This window comes from Mus caroli, unplaced genomic scaffold, assembly GCF_978045245.1.
Source record: "Mus caroli unplaced genomic scaffold, Mus_caroli_1 scaffold_4, whole genome shotgun sequence".
NCBI classification, from domain to species: domain Eukaryota; kingdom Metazoa; phylum Chordata; class Mammalia; order Rodentia; family Muridae; genus Mus; species Mus caroli.
The window spans coordinates 28,299,290-28,321,236 of record NW_028227259.1 but is presented as its reverse complement, the minus strand read 5'-3'; the positions used below and the strand labels follow the sequence as shown (position 1 = coordinate 28,321,236).

The window sequence follows — 21,947 nt, the reverse complement described above, 5'->3', positions numbered from 1 at the left end:
AAGGAGAAAGTTTACGGGAATAAGAAAGTAGAAAAACAGGAAAAAGAAAATCTTTTCAGTTATTTTATAAATATTAATTTACTCTGATTTCAAGAATATTAAAGGTCGGGAAGGACTGGAGGAGCTGAAAGGGCTTGCATCCCCTTGGGAAGAACAACAAAATCAACCAACCAGATTCACCCAGAGCTCCCAGGGACGAAACACTAACCAAAGAGGACCCATGGTTCCAGCTGCATATGTACCAAAGGATGCCCTTATCTGACATCAATGAGAGGGGATTAATTCTTTCACACATTAACTCTCTGATTCATCTCCAGGCTGAGTCAGTTCTATTCAGTAAATACTTACACAGTCACCTGGAACAAGTACTTCCACAATATACTCTTAGATCTTCTATGGCAAAAGGGGAGCTTCAATTGTCCTTCCTATTTAGCACTAACAAAACACAGCAGTTTATATTCAAGGACAACCGCATCTATCAAAAGCTATTTCCCAGAGTGACTTGGAAGGTTATTATATCTGGTGTGGTTATCACTGATGCTGTATTGCAAGCAAAACTGAGGCACATGACTCTGGTCTTCCTGACGTATTTTATATTCTTTTGTGATGGTTTTTATTTCCTCAGCAGCTGTAGTGCAATGACTGTATATTTCTCAATGTTTGGCTACAGAGCCATGGATAGATGTGTGTTACAGAGTACTTTATGTTAGGAGTAGGAGAATTCATGACAGCATGGATACAGTATGGAGGTGTATACATCTTAAAGTGTGTGTACATGGGGTAAGCCACATGATCCACACACAAGAGACCATCGCCTTGTGAACCCTAGGTGCTATGGCTTCACACATATACAGGAAAGGATAGCTGGGTCTGGGTTTAGTCAGAGAAGATGCAACTGACCCTAAAGAGACTGAGGTCTCTGGAAGTTTAGAGGTCTGGTGGGGTGGGTTTGGGGAACCTCGTGGACAGAGGAGGGACAGGGGAGGAGGTATGGGGTGTGGAAGAGACAGAGGGTAGATCTGGACTTTAAAACAAAAATCATAAGTAAAAGAAAAGCATAAAAGTTTTATTTTATGCCGGGAGTAATGGCGCACGCCTTTAATCCCAGCACTCCAGAGGCAGAGGCAGGTGGATTTCTGAGTTCGAGGCCAGCCTGGTCTACAAAGTGAGTTCCAGGACAGCCAGAGCTACACAGAGAAACACTGTCTCAAAAAACCAAAACATAACAAAATTAGTGTTATTTTTCTTGTGTTTCAGACTTGCTTTTCTTTCTAAGCAGAGTAAGTTTGTCACCTTTCTGGATAGACAGAATTAATAGGAGCTAGAAAGTTGAAAGCAAAGATGGCTATTATACCAGCATGGGTTCTGCACATCACCAAATCAAGGACAGGGTGAGGAAGTGGACTGTGGAGCCAGCTGGAGAGCCACAGCCTCATGACTGGACCCTTGAGAGTACCAGGCTCCCCTGTGCCTCATTCAGTCCTCACTCACCTCACAAGATGAGGACTTGCTCACTCTTGCTTGTAGGGAGTAGAGCATTGATCACTTTGACCACTAGGGGGAGCAGTGATGAGGGGTCAGGACTAATTCAAAGGTGTATATGGGCAGATGGTCTGTTACCCTGCCAGCTGGGTGTGGTATAAGAGAAGGAAGAGTGGGTGACCATAATCAGACTGACATTTTCTCAGCGCCATGCTCTAAGTACAGCCTTGGGCAAGTGGGTCCATCATACTGAGCTTTGGCTCCCTTATCTGTCATTTGATGATAAGAATCCAGACCTCACATTGATGTTGTTTAAGTGAGATGCTTTGACAGCTGCCTAGCTATTGAAAAGAGATCAATATTATTGCTTATTACAGTGTAGACCCAGGGCCTTCCCTGGGAATAACAACAATAATGATTATGTTAGCAGCAATAGAAGTAAACGAAGGAATTATTGTTAGATTTTTCACATCTTTTCTTTCAGTCAGGTCCAAGTTTAGGAGTGCAGGGGACTGGGCCTGGAGACTGCTGTAGCTGGTTAGGTTCACAGTTGCTTAGCTAGCCCCTGTGGAGAAACAGTTAAAGACACTTTTGGCTACTAGGTCCAAGACATGCATAGTTAGGATAGCCTCTACTAGTCACTTGCATGGTGGTGGCTGTCTTGGGTTGAATCTTTGTCCATTGCACTGCAGCTCAAGGCTTTTCTTAGGATTAAATCAGGGAGAACTTAGGGGGATTTGACCAAGAAGAGACTTTTATGAGATGTGTAGCAAATCCCAACTGTGACAGGCAGCTTTGTTATGAATACCTTCTTTATATACAGTACTGGAAATGCCCAAGTCACTTCTCCTTGCACAGTAGGCCATACAGCATGGTAATTCACTTTATGTTGCCTTCCTTTCTGGAGTTAAAATTTCATATAAAGAAGAAAATAGATCCTATGACATCTGAACTCTTAAAATTGATCTGTGTGGATGGGTTTTTTTTTGTTATTTATTGTTAATATTTTTGGTTTCTGAACCTGTTTTGTTTGCAAGAGGAGTATGTATTCTACAGGACTGTGACTGTAGCTATTCTGAATTTGGGTGCAGGGAAGCATGTTTCAATATGCCATTCTTACAGTAAACTTTTTTATAACCCAAATTAAATAACTATGTACAAATTACAGAAGCTGACAGAAAAGTCTCTTACATGTACAAATATGGATAAGAGTAGACACAGCAGGGGATAATAGGTGTGTATGCTGAGTGCTTACAGCAGCTGGCTTGCCCTAGGCCACCCAATACTCTTCCAGATTTCCCCATTACTGTTGTGCTCACCTTGTCCAGCAAGAAAATATGCAACAAGGTCGGATTCTTCTCAACAGCTTTCTTTATTTCAGGAACACCTCCATGCTACTGGGGAACTCAGGGAAACCCCTTGAGGACCGCCTATATCCACCCCAGCACTGTGGAGAGCTATGTGTCCTCCTGGGATTTGTCAGTATGTCGGACCCTTTGATGTGTAACACCCTCTCAGAGGGTTTGGCGCCAGATTCGGGCTGGAACCTGTGCAATGGCTTTGTTTAAGGCGCTGGTGTACTGGAGGTCCAGGGCATCTTTTGGGCTTGCGGCTGCCTACACATTACACCCTTCACTTCACCACCTACCCTGTTCTTGTGTTAAGACTCCCACTTTGCAACAAACTTATCACACAGGGATTTTACACAGTTTGGGGAGGGCTTGGATCACAGGCAAAAAAAACAGGTCATGAGGGATCTTTTTTTTTTTTTTTCAAGTAGAACAGTTTGCTACTATGCTTAGAACAAAAAGAAATACATTATTGTAGCTTATAGCAAAAAAATAAACAAAAAAACAAAAAAGAAAAACAGCAAAACATAAAAACAAAACCGAATCCATGCTAAAGTGGTTAGGGACAGGAAAGACGATCTCATTAACCTTGAGTGGCCAGCCCCATGTAGCACTATTGCCCTGTTTCCCATGTTTAGCTGCTGCCAGGCTGTTCATACTTCCAATGCCATCCACCACCTGTGGCTAGCCTCCAGTGAGCTGGCTGCCACTCACACTTCCCCTTTACCTCTTAAAATAATAACACAAAACCCTTGTAATATGCCAGACAAATTTATTAGGGGAAATCTACAACCACAAAATGCCCATGTAAACAATGCAAAACTCAACACATACAAATACAACCTGCACACTTAGATCAGGAAAATGTACCTACATTACGCTATTTCCCATTTATGAAATCCCCAGTTACTTATGGCCCCTAGAGCCCCGTAGTCCAGCACCATCTTCTTATTCCTCCTTATTTTGTCCTTCATTCCCTCTCTCTTCTCCATCTCACTTCCCCTCTCTAAAAATCTCAGCTCTGCCTTTCTTCCCCCTGCCCAATAAGAGCCTCTAGCCTTATCTGATCAATTAAGATTTCACCTGACTGCACCTGTTTTTAGGGATTCTTGAGGGAGCAGAGCACACAAACAGCAATATTCCTTCCACCCCTTTTTGTTCACTTAAAAGGCTCTGAACACAGAAATAGCAGTGGTAATATCAGAGCCGTGTATACATGCCTGGCAGCCTAGGACACTGAGTGTGGGCAGGTCAGGCACTGTACCTACAGATCTTCTGAGATTCTCCACTCAAGTGGATTTGATCCTGTTCATCTAATACATCATATTCACTGGAAGGGCAAAAGCCAACGGCAGGAAGTGTGGGGATGCCTCACAGGTTAGAACATCTGCTACTCAGAAGAAGACCCACATGGTACCTAACAATCATCTCCAGGAATGGTTCTGATTCCATCTGTGCTCTGAGGGAAATGTCCCTCAGTAGGAACCACATACAGTATTATATTCAGTTGGAAAAACACCCATTCACATAAATGTTCAACATACGTCTAATCAGCAACAGCAAAACAAAGCAAGTTTATGGTCAAGGACAACAGCATCTATTAAAAGCTATTTCCCAGCAAGAAATGAAAGGTCATTATGTCTGCTGTGTGGTTATCACTTGACGAAGATGAGCTTTGTGAATGCCTTAAAGAAACATACAGACTAATGCTCTGGTGGCAAGAAGCAAAGCTTTACTGATTTCTACAGCTTAAAAACACGGGTTATGACTTTGCCAATTAGGCCCAAACAATAACATTTTTACATAGTTGCACCAGGCAGACAATATTATCATTTTTGGAGTCATTTCCTCAGAAAGAGAACAAACTTCACAAGAAGAAACTGTTATCTGCAGACCCAAGGACATTTTCCTCTCCGGGTAAATATTAACTCTTGACTAGAAACAAGGAAAAACTCTGGCTCACAGAAAGCCATGTTTAGACATCCCTCCCTTTCAGGAGGGACGACCCCTGAACTTTCTCCCAGTTAATGGCTCTGACCTTTTCAGGCCAGAACCAAAGGGAAGCTATTGTTCGCCTCAATCACTGATGCTCTGTTGCAAGTAAACTGAGGCATATGGCTCTGGCCTTCCTGATTTATTTTGTATTCCTTTCTGAATGTGTTTATATCCTCAGCAGCTCTAGAACAATGATTGTATATTCCTCAGTATCTGGTTCACAGGATCATGAATGAATGTGTGTGACAGAGTGCTATATGTTAGGAGTATGAGAATTCATGACACCATGGATGCAGTATGGCAGTGATTACATCACCAAGTGTGTGTCCATGGGGTAAATAAAATTATTGATACACAAAAGTTCATCACCTTGTATACCCCTAGGTGGCTATGACTTTACTATATAGCCCTGGCTGTCTGGAACTTAAAAAGATCCATCTCTGGATGTGAGTTCTAGGTCTACAGCAGGGGATAGAAAACCTGAATAAGGAAGATGGTCTCAAAAGTCACGACTTGCAAATCCATTTTTTGCATAAGAAATAGAATTTTTAAAAAATAGGTTTTACAATTTCAATTAATATAGAGATAAAGGCAAAAATAAACAATGAAATACAAGAACAAGAACATATAACTTCTAAATAACATAGCAACAACTCTAAGAACAAAAAATGAAAACTTCAAACAAAACTATAAAAAAATTATTGTTCATCTATTTTCTGCACTTTTAGCAGCACAGACCTATAGCCTGTTACTCCTCTTGGACATTTGTTAGCAGTGCAGTCACCTCTGTTCTCTGCCAAGAGGAATTATCTGAAGAGAAAAGGGAATAACACCCTGAATCAGCCATGGCTTCCTAGTTAGGGCCTATTCCCACTCAGGACATGTGATATAAAGAGATTCATATGAGGAAGATTCATCTGAGGAAGATTCTGGATGCTGGAGATCAGGGTCAGCAGGGGCCTCCTGGCATGACAACGCATTTTGCAAGATGGTCTCTTCTTTAGCTGTGGCCAATCCCAGCTCTCTAGCAGTTTCTGAGACCTGGGAAAGGAAGGCAGTTACTAAGACACAGGAATGGTGGGGAAAGGCATGGCAGGGTCAGACCTTTATCTCCCACTACCTCATCTTTACTGGACAGTCAACATTAATATGCTAACTGAAATTACTGATGTGAAATCTGCAGATAGGACCCAGAATTCACTCAAACCTCCACATAGCATTCCACCTATCTGAAGACATGCATGCAAGAATGTGACATGTTATTCACCTGTCACCCTGAGTGGACAGAAGACTAAAGCAGAGTTGAAAGGTTCACTTGCCAGTGATAATAGTGCCTCCAAAGAGGCTAATTCAGAGTCTCACAAGAGGCTCACTTCCCAGAATACTTGTGTGAAAACAGAGCAAAGAACAGCTACATTCCATGAGGAGGGCAGCTGCTTGGAATTATGGATTAGAAAGTTGGTGGGAGGAAGCAAAGATAGATTCTATTGTGCCAATTATCAGATAGTCATAGCCTGGCCGAATTGTTTGTCCCTACCTGATGTTCTTTAGTCTCCAGGTTGTTGGTCTTCTCCTGTTCTTCTGTACCACTCAGGTTCAACTCCATCAAACATTGACGAATGACGGCCCAATCAGCCAGTACTTCCTTCTTCTCCTGCTGCAATATCGCCAACTTCTTCTTTATATGATTCTTCTCCAGCAGGAGCCGGCTGTGCAGGTTACTGGAAACATACTCTGCATGGTAAGTTCCTGCAGCCTCCTCCTCCCATTTCTACTTACAGGTCCCATTAACCTGACATGTACCCTGATTCCTGTGAAGACCTAATACAATCCACCAGAATACATCCATGACAGCTGTACAAACAGCAAATAGCCATTTCATGGAAGAAGAAATTTGTGCTGCAGTCCAAACACCAAAAGGGTCCATGTTTTTCTAAAAGAAACAGGGATCTCCATCTACTCATGACAGCCCATGCATTGGGACAATACCAATTAGTAGGGTGCAACTACAATCAGGGTAGTCATTAGAACCAAAGGGAGGGCACTCTATCCTCATATTACACCTCACTTAGCTCTGTAAAACCCTGCCTGAGCCCCACAGGCCCAGTACAACATAATAACCTTCTGATGATCTGAATCACTTGTCTGTTTAGAGGCTCCTGAGGATGCCTGGAGAACACTGGCAGTGGTAACAGTCTCCTAGAGACCTAGGAAAACTGAGTCCAAAAATCCAAGGGACACTGATGCCTAAAAAGCATAAAGTATAGAACCAGACCTGCAGTCTCCCGACCAGAAACAAAGGAAGGCAGAAATGGCCATTTCACAAGTGTTGGCCTCCCAGACAAGTACTTACCGATAGAAATTTATCTCCTTCATGAGCTCCTGCTTGTTCTCTCGGGCCTCCATGTTCTTGTTCTCTAATTCATGTAGGAATGTCATGATCTCCTTCTCCTTTAATTTCAGTTCTTTATAGTGTCCATTTGGCCTGTGGTAGGGCCTGGCCCCAGGAAGACAGAACTCAATAAACTTAGGCTTTAAGTAACACATGAACTCAGGCTGGGTCCTGGACTACTGCAGCCATGGAAACCACACACTGCATTCTAAATGCTGGGATTTTCTTAACCTTGGGAAACTGGCTATCCTGGCCCCTGAACACCAGAAGCTAGGCATCTAGATTGAGGGTGCCCTGGCTCCCTGCGTTACTCAGTAGGTCTGAAGGGCAGACTAAGCAGTTATGTTCTCAGGGGTCTAGGCTACAGGTCTTTACCCACCAAACAGCTGTGATGGTGTTTCCCCTGTTTCCATAAAAGGGATTCTAAATCCTGGATACCTAATACTGTAGAGACAGTTATTATATATAATTCTGGAGATGATTCCAGACATCACCACAGATTTATAATCTGCTCCAAAATACAAAAGTACTAACACATGTGACAACATAGTCAAAGTGCAATGCTATTTAAAGTGGGGACTACCAGGCCTCAGGACCCACCTCACCTGGATACTCTTAGGTAAGTAAATCCTCAGGCCAAAACACCTACCCCTAGATTCCAAATTGTGGAGAGAAATAAAAACATACAAAACATATTCACAGGTCTGTACCTGTGCATGCACATAGACTCACAGACTTAGACCTATACACAGGATGGAGAAACAAAGAGTGAGAGAATGAAAGAGAAAGAGAGACAGAGACAAAGGGAACACAATGAGAGGTAGAGTAATGCATGCAACATTACTGCCTCAGAGTATAAGGCACAGAGAAAAAGAGGAACAGGCATGAACTTCAGGCATTCTAATCAAGCACCGAGAAGAACCATGTGGGACCAGGCCACTCAGCTGCTACCTGGCGGTTCCAACACTCAGTCACCTTCGAAACAAGTAAAAACACAACTACAAACTCCCATCACCTAGCAACCTCCTGTCAAAGGCTTTCCAAATGAACCCTAGGAAATCATCACTGCCTCTATCCCTGAGTTCTTCACTCAGACTCCAAGTTCCTCTTTTCAAGTGGAGGGAGCAGAAGAGTCTATTTCCCTTCTCGCTCCTGACAAAACTTCAGGTGTGGCCACTCCTCTAAGTATTTAGGGGCATGAAGTGAGACCCAATTATGTTCTGGTGGTATAGCTTCCTAGAACCCACCCCTTTAAAAGCATAAGATGAAGGAGGCATTGCAGACCCCGGAATGACACCACAGGTATGGAGCAACGTATACCTCTTGTTCATGGATCCCTCGGTCACATAGATCAGGCGATCTCTCAGCTCATTTGTCTCCTGGGTAGTGAGCTGGATCTCTTTGATCAGCTCGTTCTCTTCCTTCTCAAACTGCTCCTTGCTCATGACAGGTATAGGGGATGATGTCTGTCTGTGAGCCACTGTAGGTAGATGAATACAAGAATACTTGATGTGAGAATGCAAAGAGTGTGGACTTACCAAAGAGAAGGAAAAAGGCCTGTAACCTATTGACACCACCAAGAGATTGGTCCCAGCATGAGATTTCTTCTGAGTGGATCTCAGTTCTACCATAACTCTAGAGAGATCAGGTGATGTAAGTAGCCAGATGTATCCTCATTCCCCCTTAAACGTGCTTATGAGGACCAGAGAGATGTCTTCTTCAGGGTACAACTTGGCTTCAGAGCCCTGAGCCCTGTGGTTTCACAAGTCAGACTACAAATTCACTATCACAAGTATTTGAGATCTTGGAGATGCTCAGATATCCAACCTGTTACTCTAAGCCAAGGAATTGGCTTAATAAGTCAGGCAGGGGGAGAATATGTTCATCACAATGATCAACTTCCCCCCTGAAACACAAAACATCCCAGAAATAAAAATAGAATCCCCCTCTGGGTCTATCAACTGCTTGTTCTTTGTTTACAGTATAGAAATGGCTGCCACCCACAATTGGTGATAAAGAAAGGTAAGGTAGGAACTGTCACAAACAGGAGGTCAGAGTAGTTCTGAGAACATGACATCATGGTCTGGAGCACCATTCTCTCCCTGTGACTAATGTCAGATAACTACAGGAGCTAAAAGAAGCCTTGGACTGAAGTGCAGGTATTCCCTCCCTCAAAATGGCATAGCTTAGACCTGCTGTCACTCCTGATGGTCTCATTCTGTCCCTAAGTAACACCCACAATACCCAGTGCAAGTCAAGACTTGAAGTTCATAGCCTAACAGCTTTGACCTTGCCAACTCCTGCCTTAGGGGATGGAAAAGTACTGTTCTGAAATCCTTGATGATTCAAGAATTGTGATAACCATGGAAGTTTTTTTGCTACCCAGAGTCTCCAGTTCCACATTACTAGAAAGGCCAGCTCAGGCCACCCCTACCAGGAAGCTCAACATCCACTTCCCTTTCAGGACTTACTGCTCATTCGCCAAGTCCACCTCCTTCGTCCTTCATTACTCTCAGATGGAAGGCCAGCATCCTTCCTCCCCTCTCTGGTCTCTCTCCCATCCACATTGGTTCTCTGAAAAAGTCTACCAAGTCGGGCAAGCAGGGCCATCACTGCAATGTCCAGTCTCTGACTGAGAAATCTCAGTCAGCTTGTTGTAACTACAACACTGGTGACATCACAGAGGTTGCTTAGAACTCTCCAGGAGACAATAGAATGTCCAAGAAGGGACTGCTGATGTCATGGACTACATAAAGCCTTTGGTTCCCTGCTAATGTTCTCCCTGTACTGACAGGAAGCTGAGCTGCTCTTTCCTGGGGCATAGCCATTGAGCACATCCTCCTTCCAAAGCCAGGGTTTGCTCTAGGCTTGATTGGCCACACCTAAGTAATTCCTATGTATCTAACTCTGTGTTTCCTTTCCAAACCCTTCTCAAAAATATCTCATCCTACCTTAAATTTTCCTCAATCAGCAATAGGAGCCATTAAAACTTAGTGAGAAATCATACCAGTTTGAATATGCAGCCAAAATCTACTCCTGTCTAATCATATACAGGTGCATGAAATCTCATCCATGCTGAGCCTTCAGGGCTGGTTGCAGTGTGGGTGTGTGTTAGGGACCACACTCATGAAGCCTTGTGTTTAGCATTTGAAATTTGCCTCAAGATCCCTTAGGAGGGAGACATGCAGTCATCATGCTTCTGACAACATTCTAGAGATCTTTTGGCAAAGGAAACTGAAATATGGAGCGACCAATGTGTGACCATCAGATTGTGTGGGGGCTTTTCTCATTGCACCAATCTCACCTATCAGTATTGCTTATAGCCCTCTGTGTGCTACACCATGAGTTTCTGTATGAAATAAATAATATATTCAACAGAGGTGCAGATGTGCAGGCAGAAAGTATAGGGTAATACTATAGACATAGGTTCGTTGACTGGGCAAGGTCCTAGCATCTTGTATTTGGGTTCATGTTTGGCCCCACAAACCACACAAAACCCAATTTCCGTCAAACATGAATGATTCATTAAATGCAGACCCTAAAGTTGATTGATCAGAACCATTGCTCAGGATTTGTGCCGGAGCCATAGCTCAAAAAATCTATCTTTGTTAACTTATAAAGACAGAAAACAAAAACCCAAAAACCAAACCAACCAAACAAACAAAAACAAATGAAAAAACAAAATTAGTTCATTCAAAGTTAGGGAAGTATCCAGTGCTCTGTTCGGATCAGGCCATTTTAGATATAACTGCATATTGACCCTTAATTTGAGGGGTCCCATGGAATGGTTTATGTACCATTGTAAGATTAACAAACCTCATACAGAACACAACAGAATGTGGACACCATGACTTTGCTGAGTCAAGTTGTTTTCTCTGTTGATGATTGGCTGTCATATGACAGCAACTATCTGAAATAGGGGGCAGACATAGAAATCAATGACTTTTGCTATACTGTGCTGTACATGCCTTAGCATTAGATTATCCAGGTCTCTCACAATGACTAGTTATGTTTCCACAGTACTTGGAGGCCCCACTTGGAAGCTCAAATATAGGAAAGTGGAAGCAGAATTGTCTGAGCTCAAGGTTAACTTGGTCCACATGGGGTATTTGAGACCCTGTTTCAGAAAACAACACTGAATCACATGCTACATCAAAGGCCTCACTTACCAAGTCTTTTCTATTATAAAGAACTTACCATTCTCTCCCTTCCAGTCTTTCTTTCTGGGAAGATGGAGAAGTGAGAATGATCTTTCCATTCTAAGGACTATGTTCTCTGTTTCCCTTAGCCCACATTAGGAAAAAATGAAAGTGAGTATCATCATCTGAACAACTGATTATTATCCACTGCTGGTAGCGTGATACGGTGCTGATGACAATCTTATCTTCCTTTAGTGTTGCTGACCCAGCAGGAAGTATTAAGTGCTGAGGCCAAAGCTCAGAGAATCTTTCAAGGGGCTAGACAGAAGACATCAGAGACTCTCCACATCCTTGTCCTGAGATGAAATCCAGGAACACAATGTGAACTTGGTGGCCAATTTACCATACATCAAACTTCTACCTCCACCTTTCTATGTTCAGTACAGGAAAGTGTGCATGCACCTCCATGCCAGATTGATCTTGATATATGTCCCAGGGCGCAGACTTTTTAGAGAGTTGGTTGTAGTCAAGCAATTGGTGCCCTCAGTAAGATGTGAAGACTATCAATAATAAGTGACCACACTGTATTTGTTTAAACATTAGTTAAAAATTGAGCATAACTGAGGAATTGGACACCAGCTCTGCGTCCTGGTCTTTTTGTGCCTATACCTTGCTCAAAAGGAAGGTGGGAGGACAACTTGGGTTCCTGTGCATGGATAGAGTGAGGTGAAATCGGCACCGACCAGTCTGAGCAACAGTGCTGAAGCCCTTTATTTCAAGTAAAACACACATTCTCTGTCCTCCTTGAAAGTGCTCCTGTTGAGGCCATGGACCTTGTATAAACATGCTAACATCATGCAGACATCTTTCCTAATGATACAAAGTTCTCTCTGGTAAGGTGTGCCCCCTTACCATATCTGTAGGAAATTTGTTACAAGGCAGCCGTCAGTCTATTTCATGCTGTTGCTGTAATATGCTTCCAAGTTGTGATGGTTTGTATACTCTTGTACCAGAGAGTGGCACCATTTGGATGGGTAGCATTGTTGGAATAGGTGTGACCTGTTTGCAGTAGGCATGTCACTGTGTGTGTGGGCTTAATACTCTCATCCTAGGTGCCTGGAAATGGGTCTTTTACTAGCAGCCTTTGGGTGAAGATGTGGAACTCTCAGCTCTGCTCTTCCCATGCCTGTGTGAATGCTGTCATGCTTGATGATAATTGACTGAGCCTCTGAACGTGTAAGCCCGCCCCAATGAAATGTTTTTATAAGTCTTGCCCTAGTCATAGTGTCTGTTCCCAGCAGTAAAACCATAACTAAGTCAGATGTTGGGACAGCCATTGAGGGAGGGGGCAAGCATGTGCCTGTTTGAGTGAGTTTGCAAGCTACTCCCCCAGTGCACTACCCCTGTCCTGGCCTGCCTCTGCTTGAGCTCTTGCTAAGCTGAGGGAGCTGCCATTTGCTGAGTGAGAGGCGCTGCCCCATGGCCAGAGTTGGAGCTAGCAAGCAAGATTGAAGCAAGCAAGAGTAAGTGAGTAATCACAGCAGGGAGATGTGCCCAGAGGAAGGCTGCATGGCCATGCTGGGCATGCTCTGCTCCTGGTGGGAAGTCCCAGCCATTGCACATTCTGCTTGTTCTTTCACAAGGCTTTATGCCTGCTCAACTTCGAGATCGAGGAGTTAGAGGCAACTCTTCACAGAGATGACTTGGTATTTATCAGTGATCTGATTGCCTGCCTGCTTCAAGGCTGCTATTAGCGAAGAGGTATCACGTCTCAGACATTCCACAGCTACTTGGAAGATATTGTTAACTAAGGTTGTGAGCTTGAAGAAGGAAAGCCCAATCCTCTGAGAGATCCCAGTTTTCAAACCTTCCTCTGCGTACATGAGTAGAGATCCTGCATCTCCTCTGTGATTACCCGCTTGTTGCAGATGATGTCTTTGTTCTTCTCAAGGGTCTGGATGCAGACAGTCTCCGAGTTGAACCTCTAGGTGAAGACAATTCAGGTGCACTGTACTGGTACTTCTATGGGACACAAATGTACAAAGAAGACTTAGTACATGGAAGGTCCAATGGAGAACTCTCCTTGAGCAGGGAAAGTGAAAGGCAAAAAAAAAAAAAAATGTCTCAAATGTTCCTGGAAAATCAGACAAAAGAAGAGGAAGGCCTGCAAAACGAAAAAAAACTACAGGAGGAGATTATATCCAGTGAAAAGCAGGAAGAAAACTCCTTGACATCTGACCTACACAAAAGAAATGGATCCGGAGGGGCAGGCCAAGGTACTTGGTGGATCCTGTGTCTAACACAAGAATGGAGACAGGTTACTGAGAGCTTCATGAGAGCCGACCTCTCTCCAAGAGCAGCAACTCTACAAGCTCCTTAGCAGGACTTCCTGCCTGAAATCTGCAACATGATTGCTCAGAAGGGAAATCGTCCACAGGGCACAAAGCCAGAGCTGCAACACAGGTTTATATCTGTCCACCTGCCCATCCAATTCATCAAGCTAGAGGAAACTCCCATGCTCACCAAGATAGAAAAACAGAAGCACAGGTGGGAGGAGGAGGAACGACCGATCTTTCTTGCAGTGCAGAAGAAAGAGCAAGATCAGATGTTAAAGGAGGAGAGAATGCAGGAAAAGGAGGAAAAAGGTCAAGGCAGTGGAAGTCTGGGCTAAGAGGAGAAAGCTCAGGGAAGAATGAGCATGGCTATTGGCTAAAGGCAAGGAGCTACCCCCAGAACTTTCCCATTTGGATCTGAATTCTCCTATGAGGGAATGGAAGAAGACCAAGGACCTCTTTGAATTGGATGATGATTTCACAGCCATGTAAAAGTTCTAGATGTGGCAAAGGCTCACAAGGATTCCTGGCCCTTCTTGGAACCTGTGGAATAATCTTATGCCCCCAACTATTACCAGATTATTAAGACCCCCATGGATATTTCAAACATGGAGAAGAAATTAAATGGAGGTTCATAGTTTACCAAGGAGCAATTTGTAAATGTCACGAAGACCATGTTAAAAAATTGCCGAAAATACAATGGTGACAGTAATGAATATACCAAGATGTCTGACAATTTAGAGCAGTGTTTCCATCGGGCCATGACAAAACACTTTCCTGGTGAAGATGGAGACACAGATGAAGAATTTTGGATCAAAGAGGATGAAAAATGCTAAAAAAGAAGGAGTCAGTCTGGTAGAAATAGTGGAAGCCATGTTTGGACTCTCTCAAGAAACACAGAAGTGTACAGCAGGAAACAGCCACCAGTAAAGAATGGGGGAAAATCATTGCCCGCAGCACACTGAGCTGCCTCCTCAGGGGACAATCAGAGCAGCAGTTCCATACAACTCCCTTTAGAGGTCGGCACATCAAATGGCCAAGGCTTTTCTTGCCCCCTGCATTGTGGTAGGGTGCCTAGCCACGCATCCCTTTTAAACCAGATGAAGCCAGCAGCACCAGGAATGTTTGGCTCTCTTCAAGGATCAGAATCCATCAACTTACATGGCTCCTCTCGAATTCCAGAGGTGCCCCCAGAGGAGCCCTTGCAACACCCAACCTTTGCTATACAGTCTCCAGTTGGAATTAGCAACCATTGGCGATCCCTGCTCAGTGCTTCAGACCTTTCCAATATGGTGTCACATGTCCCATCCTTACAGCTTGGGCAGATGAATTGTCCCAGTCAAGTTGGAAACATGTATCCACCAGCTCCATTCCAGGCAGGATTTATTCCTTCTAGGCATGGTGGGACTCCAACCCGATCCCAGACTTTCCTGAAAGGTCTGAAATTCCTCCCGGTCATATTTATCATTCATACAAGTATCTAAATCGAGGACACCCTGCTGTTTGGAATGGGAACCATGGTACTGTAAACCCTGGATGTTTGGGGCCAGTTGAGAAGCCCCACCTGGGTCCAGGACCCTCTCACCACCCTCATACCATTGGTCATGTGATGGATGGCCTAGTGATGAGACAACCTATCCCACCAAATCAGTGGACTAAATAGTCAAGCTTTCTACCTCATGGTGTTCCTTCCTCAGGGTATATGCAGCCACCCTGTAAGTCTGATGGACATGGTTTGCAGACACCTCCAACTCCAGCACCAAGTCCTGGATTCAGAGGGCCCTCCCAGATGCCCCGGGGGGCACAAGTAGGGGAATCCATGATGGACAGCCCTGAAATGATTGCCATGAAGCAGCTCCCCTCCGGAGTCTTTCCCCCAGGTATGCCTTACCACCCCCCTCTAGCGCACTCCTCCCCAATAACTGGTCCCTCTCCAAAGGTAGCTCATTCGTCATCAGTATGTGTGTCAGAGCCCTAGAATGCATTGGACAACCCTGGGAGTACACAGGAGATGACTGAAACACAAGAGCCTGAGGAAGACCCAGAGCCTTTGCCTGGACATGAAGAGAAAGCAGCAAGCATTTGTTCTTCAGAGGGGGTATACCTCAAACAACTACTTCACCCTGCACCTCCCTTGCAAGCCAGCGGTACCAGGCAAAGCTCACCACAAGAAAGGGAAACAGAGGACCTCCGACTCAATAGTGATGCTTCAGACTCTGCAGACACTTCTAACACATCAAAGAACAAGAAAACCTGGCCTTTGGACAATAGCTACAGCAGCCCAGCTGTGCAAGGCTGTTTGAGAGTCTTCTCCATAGTGGCAGAGATGGGGAATCTACCTGAAAATGAGGTCCTTGGTGAAGCATCTCCCTGTAGTTCAGAGGGGAAGGGCCTTGATGGTAGTGATCCAGAAAAGCCAATCTGCCCCAGGGGTAAAACATTGCAAGAAGCCATGCTATGCATAGGACCGAATGCTACTACATCTCTTTGCACAGATCCCGGTTGGATGGCAGGCAAGGTGAACCAGTTTTCTCCCTTATACATGCCTGGCATAGAATACTCTAACTCAGCTACACAGTACTCTATGAGTCCAAGTTTGCAAGGCTTGGGCTCTATGATGGGAGGAAAGTCCTCAGGATCACAGCCTCAGTCCTTTCCTCCCAGGGGGTTCCAGGATAATGGTCCCCAACCTGGACTCTTTCCTAGGTACCATCCTCAGCAAGGAATGAGATATACCTACCAGCCTTCTTCTCTGCCTTCCTACCACCCCTATCAGAGGACTCCTCATTATACATGTCCACAGGGCTTTTCTGATTGGCAGAGATCTCTCCCTTCCCAGAGAAGCCCAAGTGGACCCCCAGGGAGTCACCCTCCATGCTCCCTCTTCCCAGAGAAGAATGTCCTGTCTAGTCTGCAAGGTTGTGAGACACTAAATTCTGCCTTAACTCCTCCAACTCAAATGGATGCAGTGACTGCTAAGGTTGTTCCTCCTGATGGACACAATTCTGGTCCAGAAGAAGAAAAGATTGATGAATCTGTGGAGAGGCCAGAGAGTCCCCAAATATTCTAGATCTCGACAACCATGGTGCAGCTCCCAAGTGGCAGAACTCACTGTCAACCAGTGTCTATCTTTATGGAACTCCACCACCATCTCTGAGTTCAGGAATGACTTTTGGTTCATCTGCTTTCCCACCCCACAGTGTGATGCTGCAGACAGGGTCTCCATACACTCCTCAGTGATCAGCCAGTCATTTTCACCCCAGGGCATACCCATCCTCTGTGCCTGCCCATCCACATCCCCTCCCAGTAGCCACCCAACCCAATGGCCTCTCTCCAGAGCGTTCCCTCAACTTCTGTCACAAAGAGGGCCTAGGTCACTTTCAGGCTTCGATGATGGAGTAGACTGGCACTTGAAGCAGATTAAGAGGCACATTTCAAGAAGTACACAGACCAACGGGATTGCAAATGCATCCAGTCCAGTCACAGTCCTTATTCCAAAAGACCTGGGTGCCTGTGGAGTCACCAGAACAGTTGCTGACTCGTAAAATCCCAATACTTCCTCTGGATCAGAGCTAGTCTAGGGAGGACTTCAGCCCTAAGGAAGTGGACGGCTGCTTGTGGAGACCGTAAGTCAGGCCTGGCAGTTTTGGAGGAATGAATGCTGTACATCTCTGTCCTGTCTTCCGGTTACACCTCTTCACTGTAAATCAAGCCTTCCTCAGAGCTGAACAGTATAAGCCTTAGGGTCACACTCTTTATATGAATGGCTGGCCTGTAGCTGGGATCATCTGCACAGCTGACAAACTTACCCACAGCAATATATCTGGAGTTCTTGCTGGCTTCTCCAAATCCCAAGACTCTTGTCCAGGGAAAATCAATTTAAACTTGGGTGGAGTGGACATGTAATGCTGGAGTGGTGCCTTTAAACTTTCATGAGCAGCTAATCTCAGGTATATATTTGGTGAAGGGACTACTTTAGTATTAATGTTTTTGGAGCTGGTCCAGTTTACAGAAGTTTCATGTTGCCAAATTAAAATTATTATTTTTTTTTGTGGTGACTGTATTGTATATATAGTGGGACAGTCAGGTGGGTACATGGAGGAGTTGGGAGTCCTTCCCAGATACGGCCAGCATAGTGTACTGGAAGATTCTCTGTCTTTGTACAGTCAGGTCTCACTGAATGCCTGAGGAACTTGGAGAAGAGACCCTGAAGACTGCAGCTTATATATGACACTTAACTTGTTTCCTCTGCAGCTGGCCTTGGAGACAACATGTCCGCCTCAGCATTCATTTCACAGTTGATTGGACGGTGCTGTCATGGGGCTTTACTGGGTGTTGCAGCCATAGGACAGGCTGCTCTCACTCTGGTGGCCTAAGTTCTGGACTTGGGAAAGCATGTCCCTTCCTGCTTTCCACCAGCTCTACCAGATAGTTGTAAGCCAGGAATTTGGACTCTAGAGTGTTTTACTTATTAGAAGATAAAGTGGCTTCTTCATGGGCCTGGCAGGCCTGTGATCTAGAAGGCATCAAACAACGCTTTCTAGCACAAATCACATTTTGTGAAAGTGACTACTCAGGTTTCTTATGTATGTTAGTCTAAAGAAAAAAATTGCACAGGTTTGAAAAAAAAAGACAGAAGTTGGTACCAGGGAATGGGGCATTGCTGGGATAGGCCTGACCATGCTTTCATTTGAAAGACTGTGGATTTGGTGACTTTGGATTTGGAACACAGAGGAATGCTTTAAAAGTGGCTTAATGGGTCATCCTAGTAGGAATATGGAAGACTTTGTTGATGGGAGTAATTTGAACTTTGTTGACCTGGCCCAAGAGATTTCAAAGGAGAAGAATTTCAGAATGTGGCAGAAAGACTGTTTTGTGGTATTTTGGTGAAGAATGTGGCTACTTTTTGCCCTAGACTGAAAAGTCTGCCTGAGACTAAGGTGAAGAGCCTCAGATTAATTGCATTGACAAGGGAAGTTTCAAAAAAAGCCCAGAGGAGACTTTGTTCTCTGGTTAAGTCTTAGGAAGACAAATTTGAACAAGCATAGCAAGCTTTGAAAGGAAAAATATAAAATACATGGTTTGAGTATTAAAGGGTTAACAGGAAGTGAAATGGAGCAGAATCCTGTGTTCTATGAGATAACAGATTAAGGGAGTGGGACCTTGTGGTAAGACTCTACCCAGCTAAATTTAAATTCAGGCCTGGTGGTGCATACCTTTAATCCCAGGAGGCAGGCATATTGATCTATGCTGGTCAAAGTCCATCTACAGGGCAAGAACCAGGATAGCCAGGCTTAGGCAGGGAAGTATTTGGAAAACAAAGGCAGTGATAATGTAATATTACAAGGGGGTGATGTTCTAGTTCCTCTAAGCAGCAGAACTTGGCACCTTCAGCCATGTGGCTCTGGCTCTAGTTAGGAATGGAAGGAACTACGAGGACAATTGATGCTGGTTAGTTGGAGCTAAGAAATTAGCAATGATTAAGAAGAGACCAGCATCACTGAGGTAAAATTTGGGAATTGTTTTATGGGAGCACAAAGATGCTATGTTCTGGAGACAGTCCAGGTTGTACTTCATGTGCCTTCTTGACTTGGTAATATGGAAGTGTCACCCAGGTTGCACTGGTTTTGAAGGCATGAGGTATCATGAAGAACAGCTGAGGCTTGGCATTGTGAGAGATCATGGAACACCATTGGAGAAGGTGTAGCCTCAGCTGTAGTTGATGGCCCAGGACTGAGGGTGTCATGAAAAGGATTTGAGGCTTGGCACCATGAAGAGAGCCTATGAGAGGCTATTGGTGAAGCCTAGTTGGAGTGCAACAACCTTGTATATTGGATTTGTCAGTAACATGAGATGATCACCAAGAACAGCAGCTGTAGTGGAGTGGATCAACCTGAGCTTAGAGTGCTATTGAGGGCAGAGGTGGAGAAGTGATGCCAGCCCTTAAGAGGAGCCAAAAAGATCAAGTGGAATCCCAGACACTGCAACAAGCAGCTGTAACATTGAAATTACCTTGAAGACTCAAAGATGTTAAAGATGCCAGAGCCATGAAATACATGCTAAGGAAAGCTGCTAACAGGGAGTTGAACCAACCCAGGTTAACACAGTTTGTTGCAGTCAACAAAGATGAAAAGGGAGTGGAGATCTGAAGACCACTTTGACATGATGGAGATGCAGAGTTTGGAGTTTACCCAGCTGGTTTCCTGTCTTTCTTTGGGGAATTGAATTTAAGTGATTGGATGAATCACAAAAGAGGCCTTGAACTCTGGACTTTTACTATTGTTGAGACAGCTATGGACTATGAGGATTTTAAAAGTTGAACTAAATGCATTTTGCATTATGTAATGTTTAAGTATGGCCCCCATAGACTCATGTGTTTGAACAAATCTATGGGGGCCAGGGATTGGAAATTGATAGTTTGTATATTCTTGCACTAGGGAGTGGCACCATTTGGAGGTGTGGGCTTTTGGAATAGGTGTGACCTGGTTCAGTAAGTGTGTCACTGTCAATGTGGGCTTAATACTCTCACCTTAGGTGCCTGGAAGTCAGTCTTCCACCTGCAGCCTTTGGATGAAGATGTAGAACTCTCAGCTCTGTTTGTGCCATGCTCCCACCTTGAAGATAATGGACTGAACCTCTGACCTACAATCCAGCGCCATTGAAATGTTGTTTTTATAAGACTTGCCTTGGTCATGGTGTCTGTTCACAGCAGTAAAACCCTAACGAAGAAACCAGTCATTTATGTAAAACAAAATGAAACAAAATCTTGACTCAGAGCAGGGTTATGCCGGCCATGTACACTGTTATGTTCTGTATATGAGGTTTGTTAACCTTATAAATTTCCACATCTATATGTTTCATATAAGACCTTTCAAATTCAAGATCAATATGAACTGTTATGTTTAAATCGGCTTGAGTAAGGGCAGCATATCTAGCCCCTGTTCATGAGCTCTTTATTATGTATTCATGGAGCTGGCCCTAAGAAATATCTAGCATACAGTTTTCAGCTGTTGCCCTGGATGTTCAGTTATGGGGTGTGCATTCAATAAACCTTCCCTGTTTAACTGAATTCAGTGTTTCTGTGGTTTGTTTGTTGACCCTTGGACAGAAACACTTCCATTCAACAGCACATAGGACACTGAGCCAAGGTCAAGAATGGTGATATCTTGCCATGAATTATGTGAGAAGGGGGAAGGGGAATTTATCCCTTATGATAAGGATCAGGGATGGCTTGGTGTTTTTTAGGTTTCTATTTGCCATGTGAAACAGCTTCAAGAACCCATTTCTAATGTCCTTGGAATCATGTGTTTCCATGATGATGCACTCAGACATGCCTGGAAACTACCAGGATACTTGTCAGAGAGCTTGATTTCTATAAGGGAGGGAATATGGTTAATTTATACTGCAGGATATTTGGTCACATTGTAAACCCCAAGATTGTGTTAATTTCTGAAAGAAAAAAAAGAATAAAAAACTTTTTATGGTGTAGCTCAGCCCTAGCACAGACCTGTAATCCAAGAGCTTTCTGTTCAGTGTACATTTTTGTCCTATGGCTCATCCCTATCTCACACATTTATTGCAAAGCAAAATAAAGTCAACACCACTTCCAGAAGTAGAGCAACCTACCAGTTGATAGGGAATGAATATAACTAAACAGAAGAATGGCCTTTTTTGGGGGTGGCGTGCAGGGGGATTGAGACAGGGTTTCTCTGTATAGCCCTAGCTGTCCTGGAACTTGTTCTGTAGGCCAGGCTGGCCTCAAACTCTGAAATCTGCCTCCCATGTGCTGGGATTAAAGGCATGTACCACTACTGTCTGGCCTCAGAAAGAAGTACTTTAAGTTGAAGGATATTTAAGACAGTGTGGACAGGGATAAAGAATGCTTTCCTACTGGGAGTTCATCAGGGTAGGAGGGTCAGCTAGGTGCTTTCCCTGACACTATGAGCTGGGTACTGAGTCTTCACTGGTAAAAATTAAATGCCTGGAATATGTGTGTGTTTTAAAAATGTATTTATTAATCATTCCATTGGATTATATTTCACATAATATGCCACTTCCTGGTTACTCTCCACTAACCCCTCAAACTACAATCTGCACTCTCAGCCTCCACTCTGCCTGGATGAGGATTCTCCTTCACACCCCGTCCCTTTCTTGCCCTACTGATTGAGAAACACACTACACTGGATCATCAAACCTCCACAGGACCAAGGGCCTCTCCTCCCATTGCTTTCAGCTAGGCCATTCTCTGCTACAATGT

The 21,947-nt window shown here is 44.2% G+C and overlaps 1 protein-coding gene and 2 pseudogenes across 1 annotated transcript; 1 reads left to right on the top strand and 2 right to left on the bottom strand.

The window, feature by feature from the left end:
- Window positions 1–21,947, bottom strand: part of LOC147005102 (actin-related protein 3B-like) — a 242,741-nt pseudogene that overhangs the window by 144,898 nt on the left and 75,896 nt on the right.
- LOC147005105 (disks large homolog 5-like) lies at window positions 5,676–9,853 on the bottom strand. The gene is made up of 5 exons (XM_085836545.1): window positions 9,690–9,853; window positions 8,539–8,698; window positions 7,180–7,323; window positions 6,364–6,547; window positions 5,676–5,867 (listed from the first exon to the last, which is right to left on the bottom strand). The coding sequence occupies exons 1-5, from the start codon at window positions 9,826–9,828 to the stop codon at window positions 5,691–5,693; spliced, it is 804 nt and encodes a 267-aa protein (XP_085692671.1). The 5' UTR covers window positions 9,829–9,853; the 3' UTR covers window positions 5,676–5,690.
- LOC147005104 (chromatin remodeling regulator CECR2-like) lies at window positions 12,906–17,266 on the top strand (annotated as a pseudogene).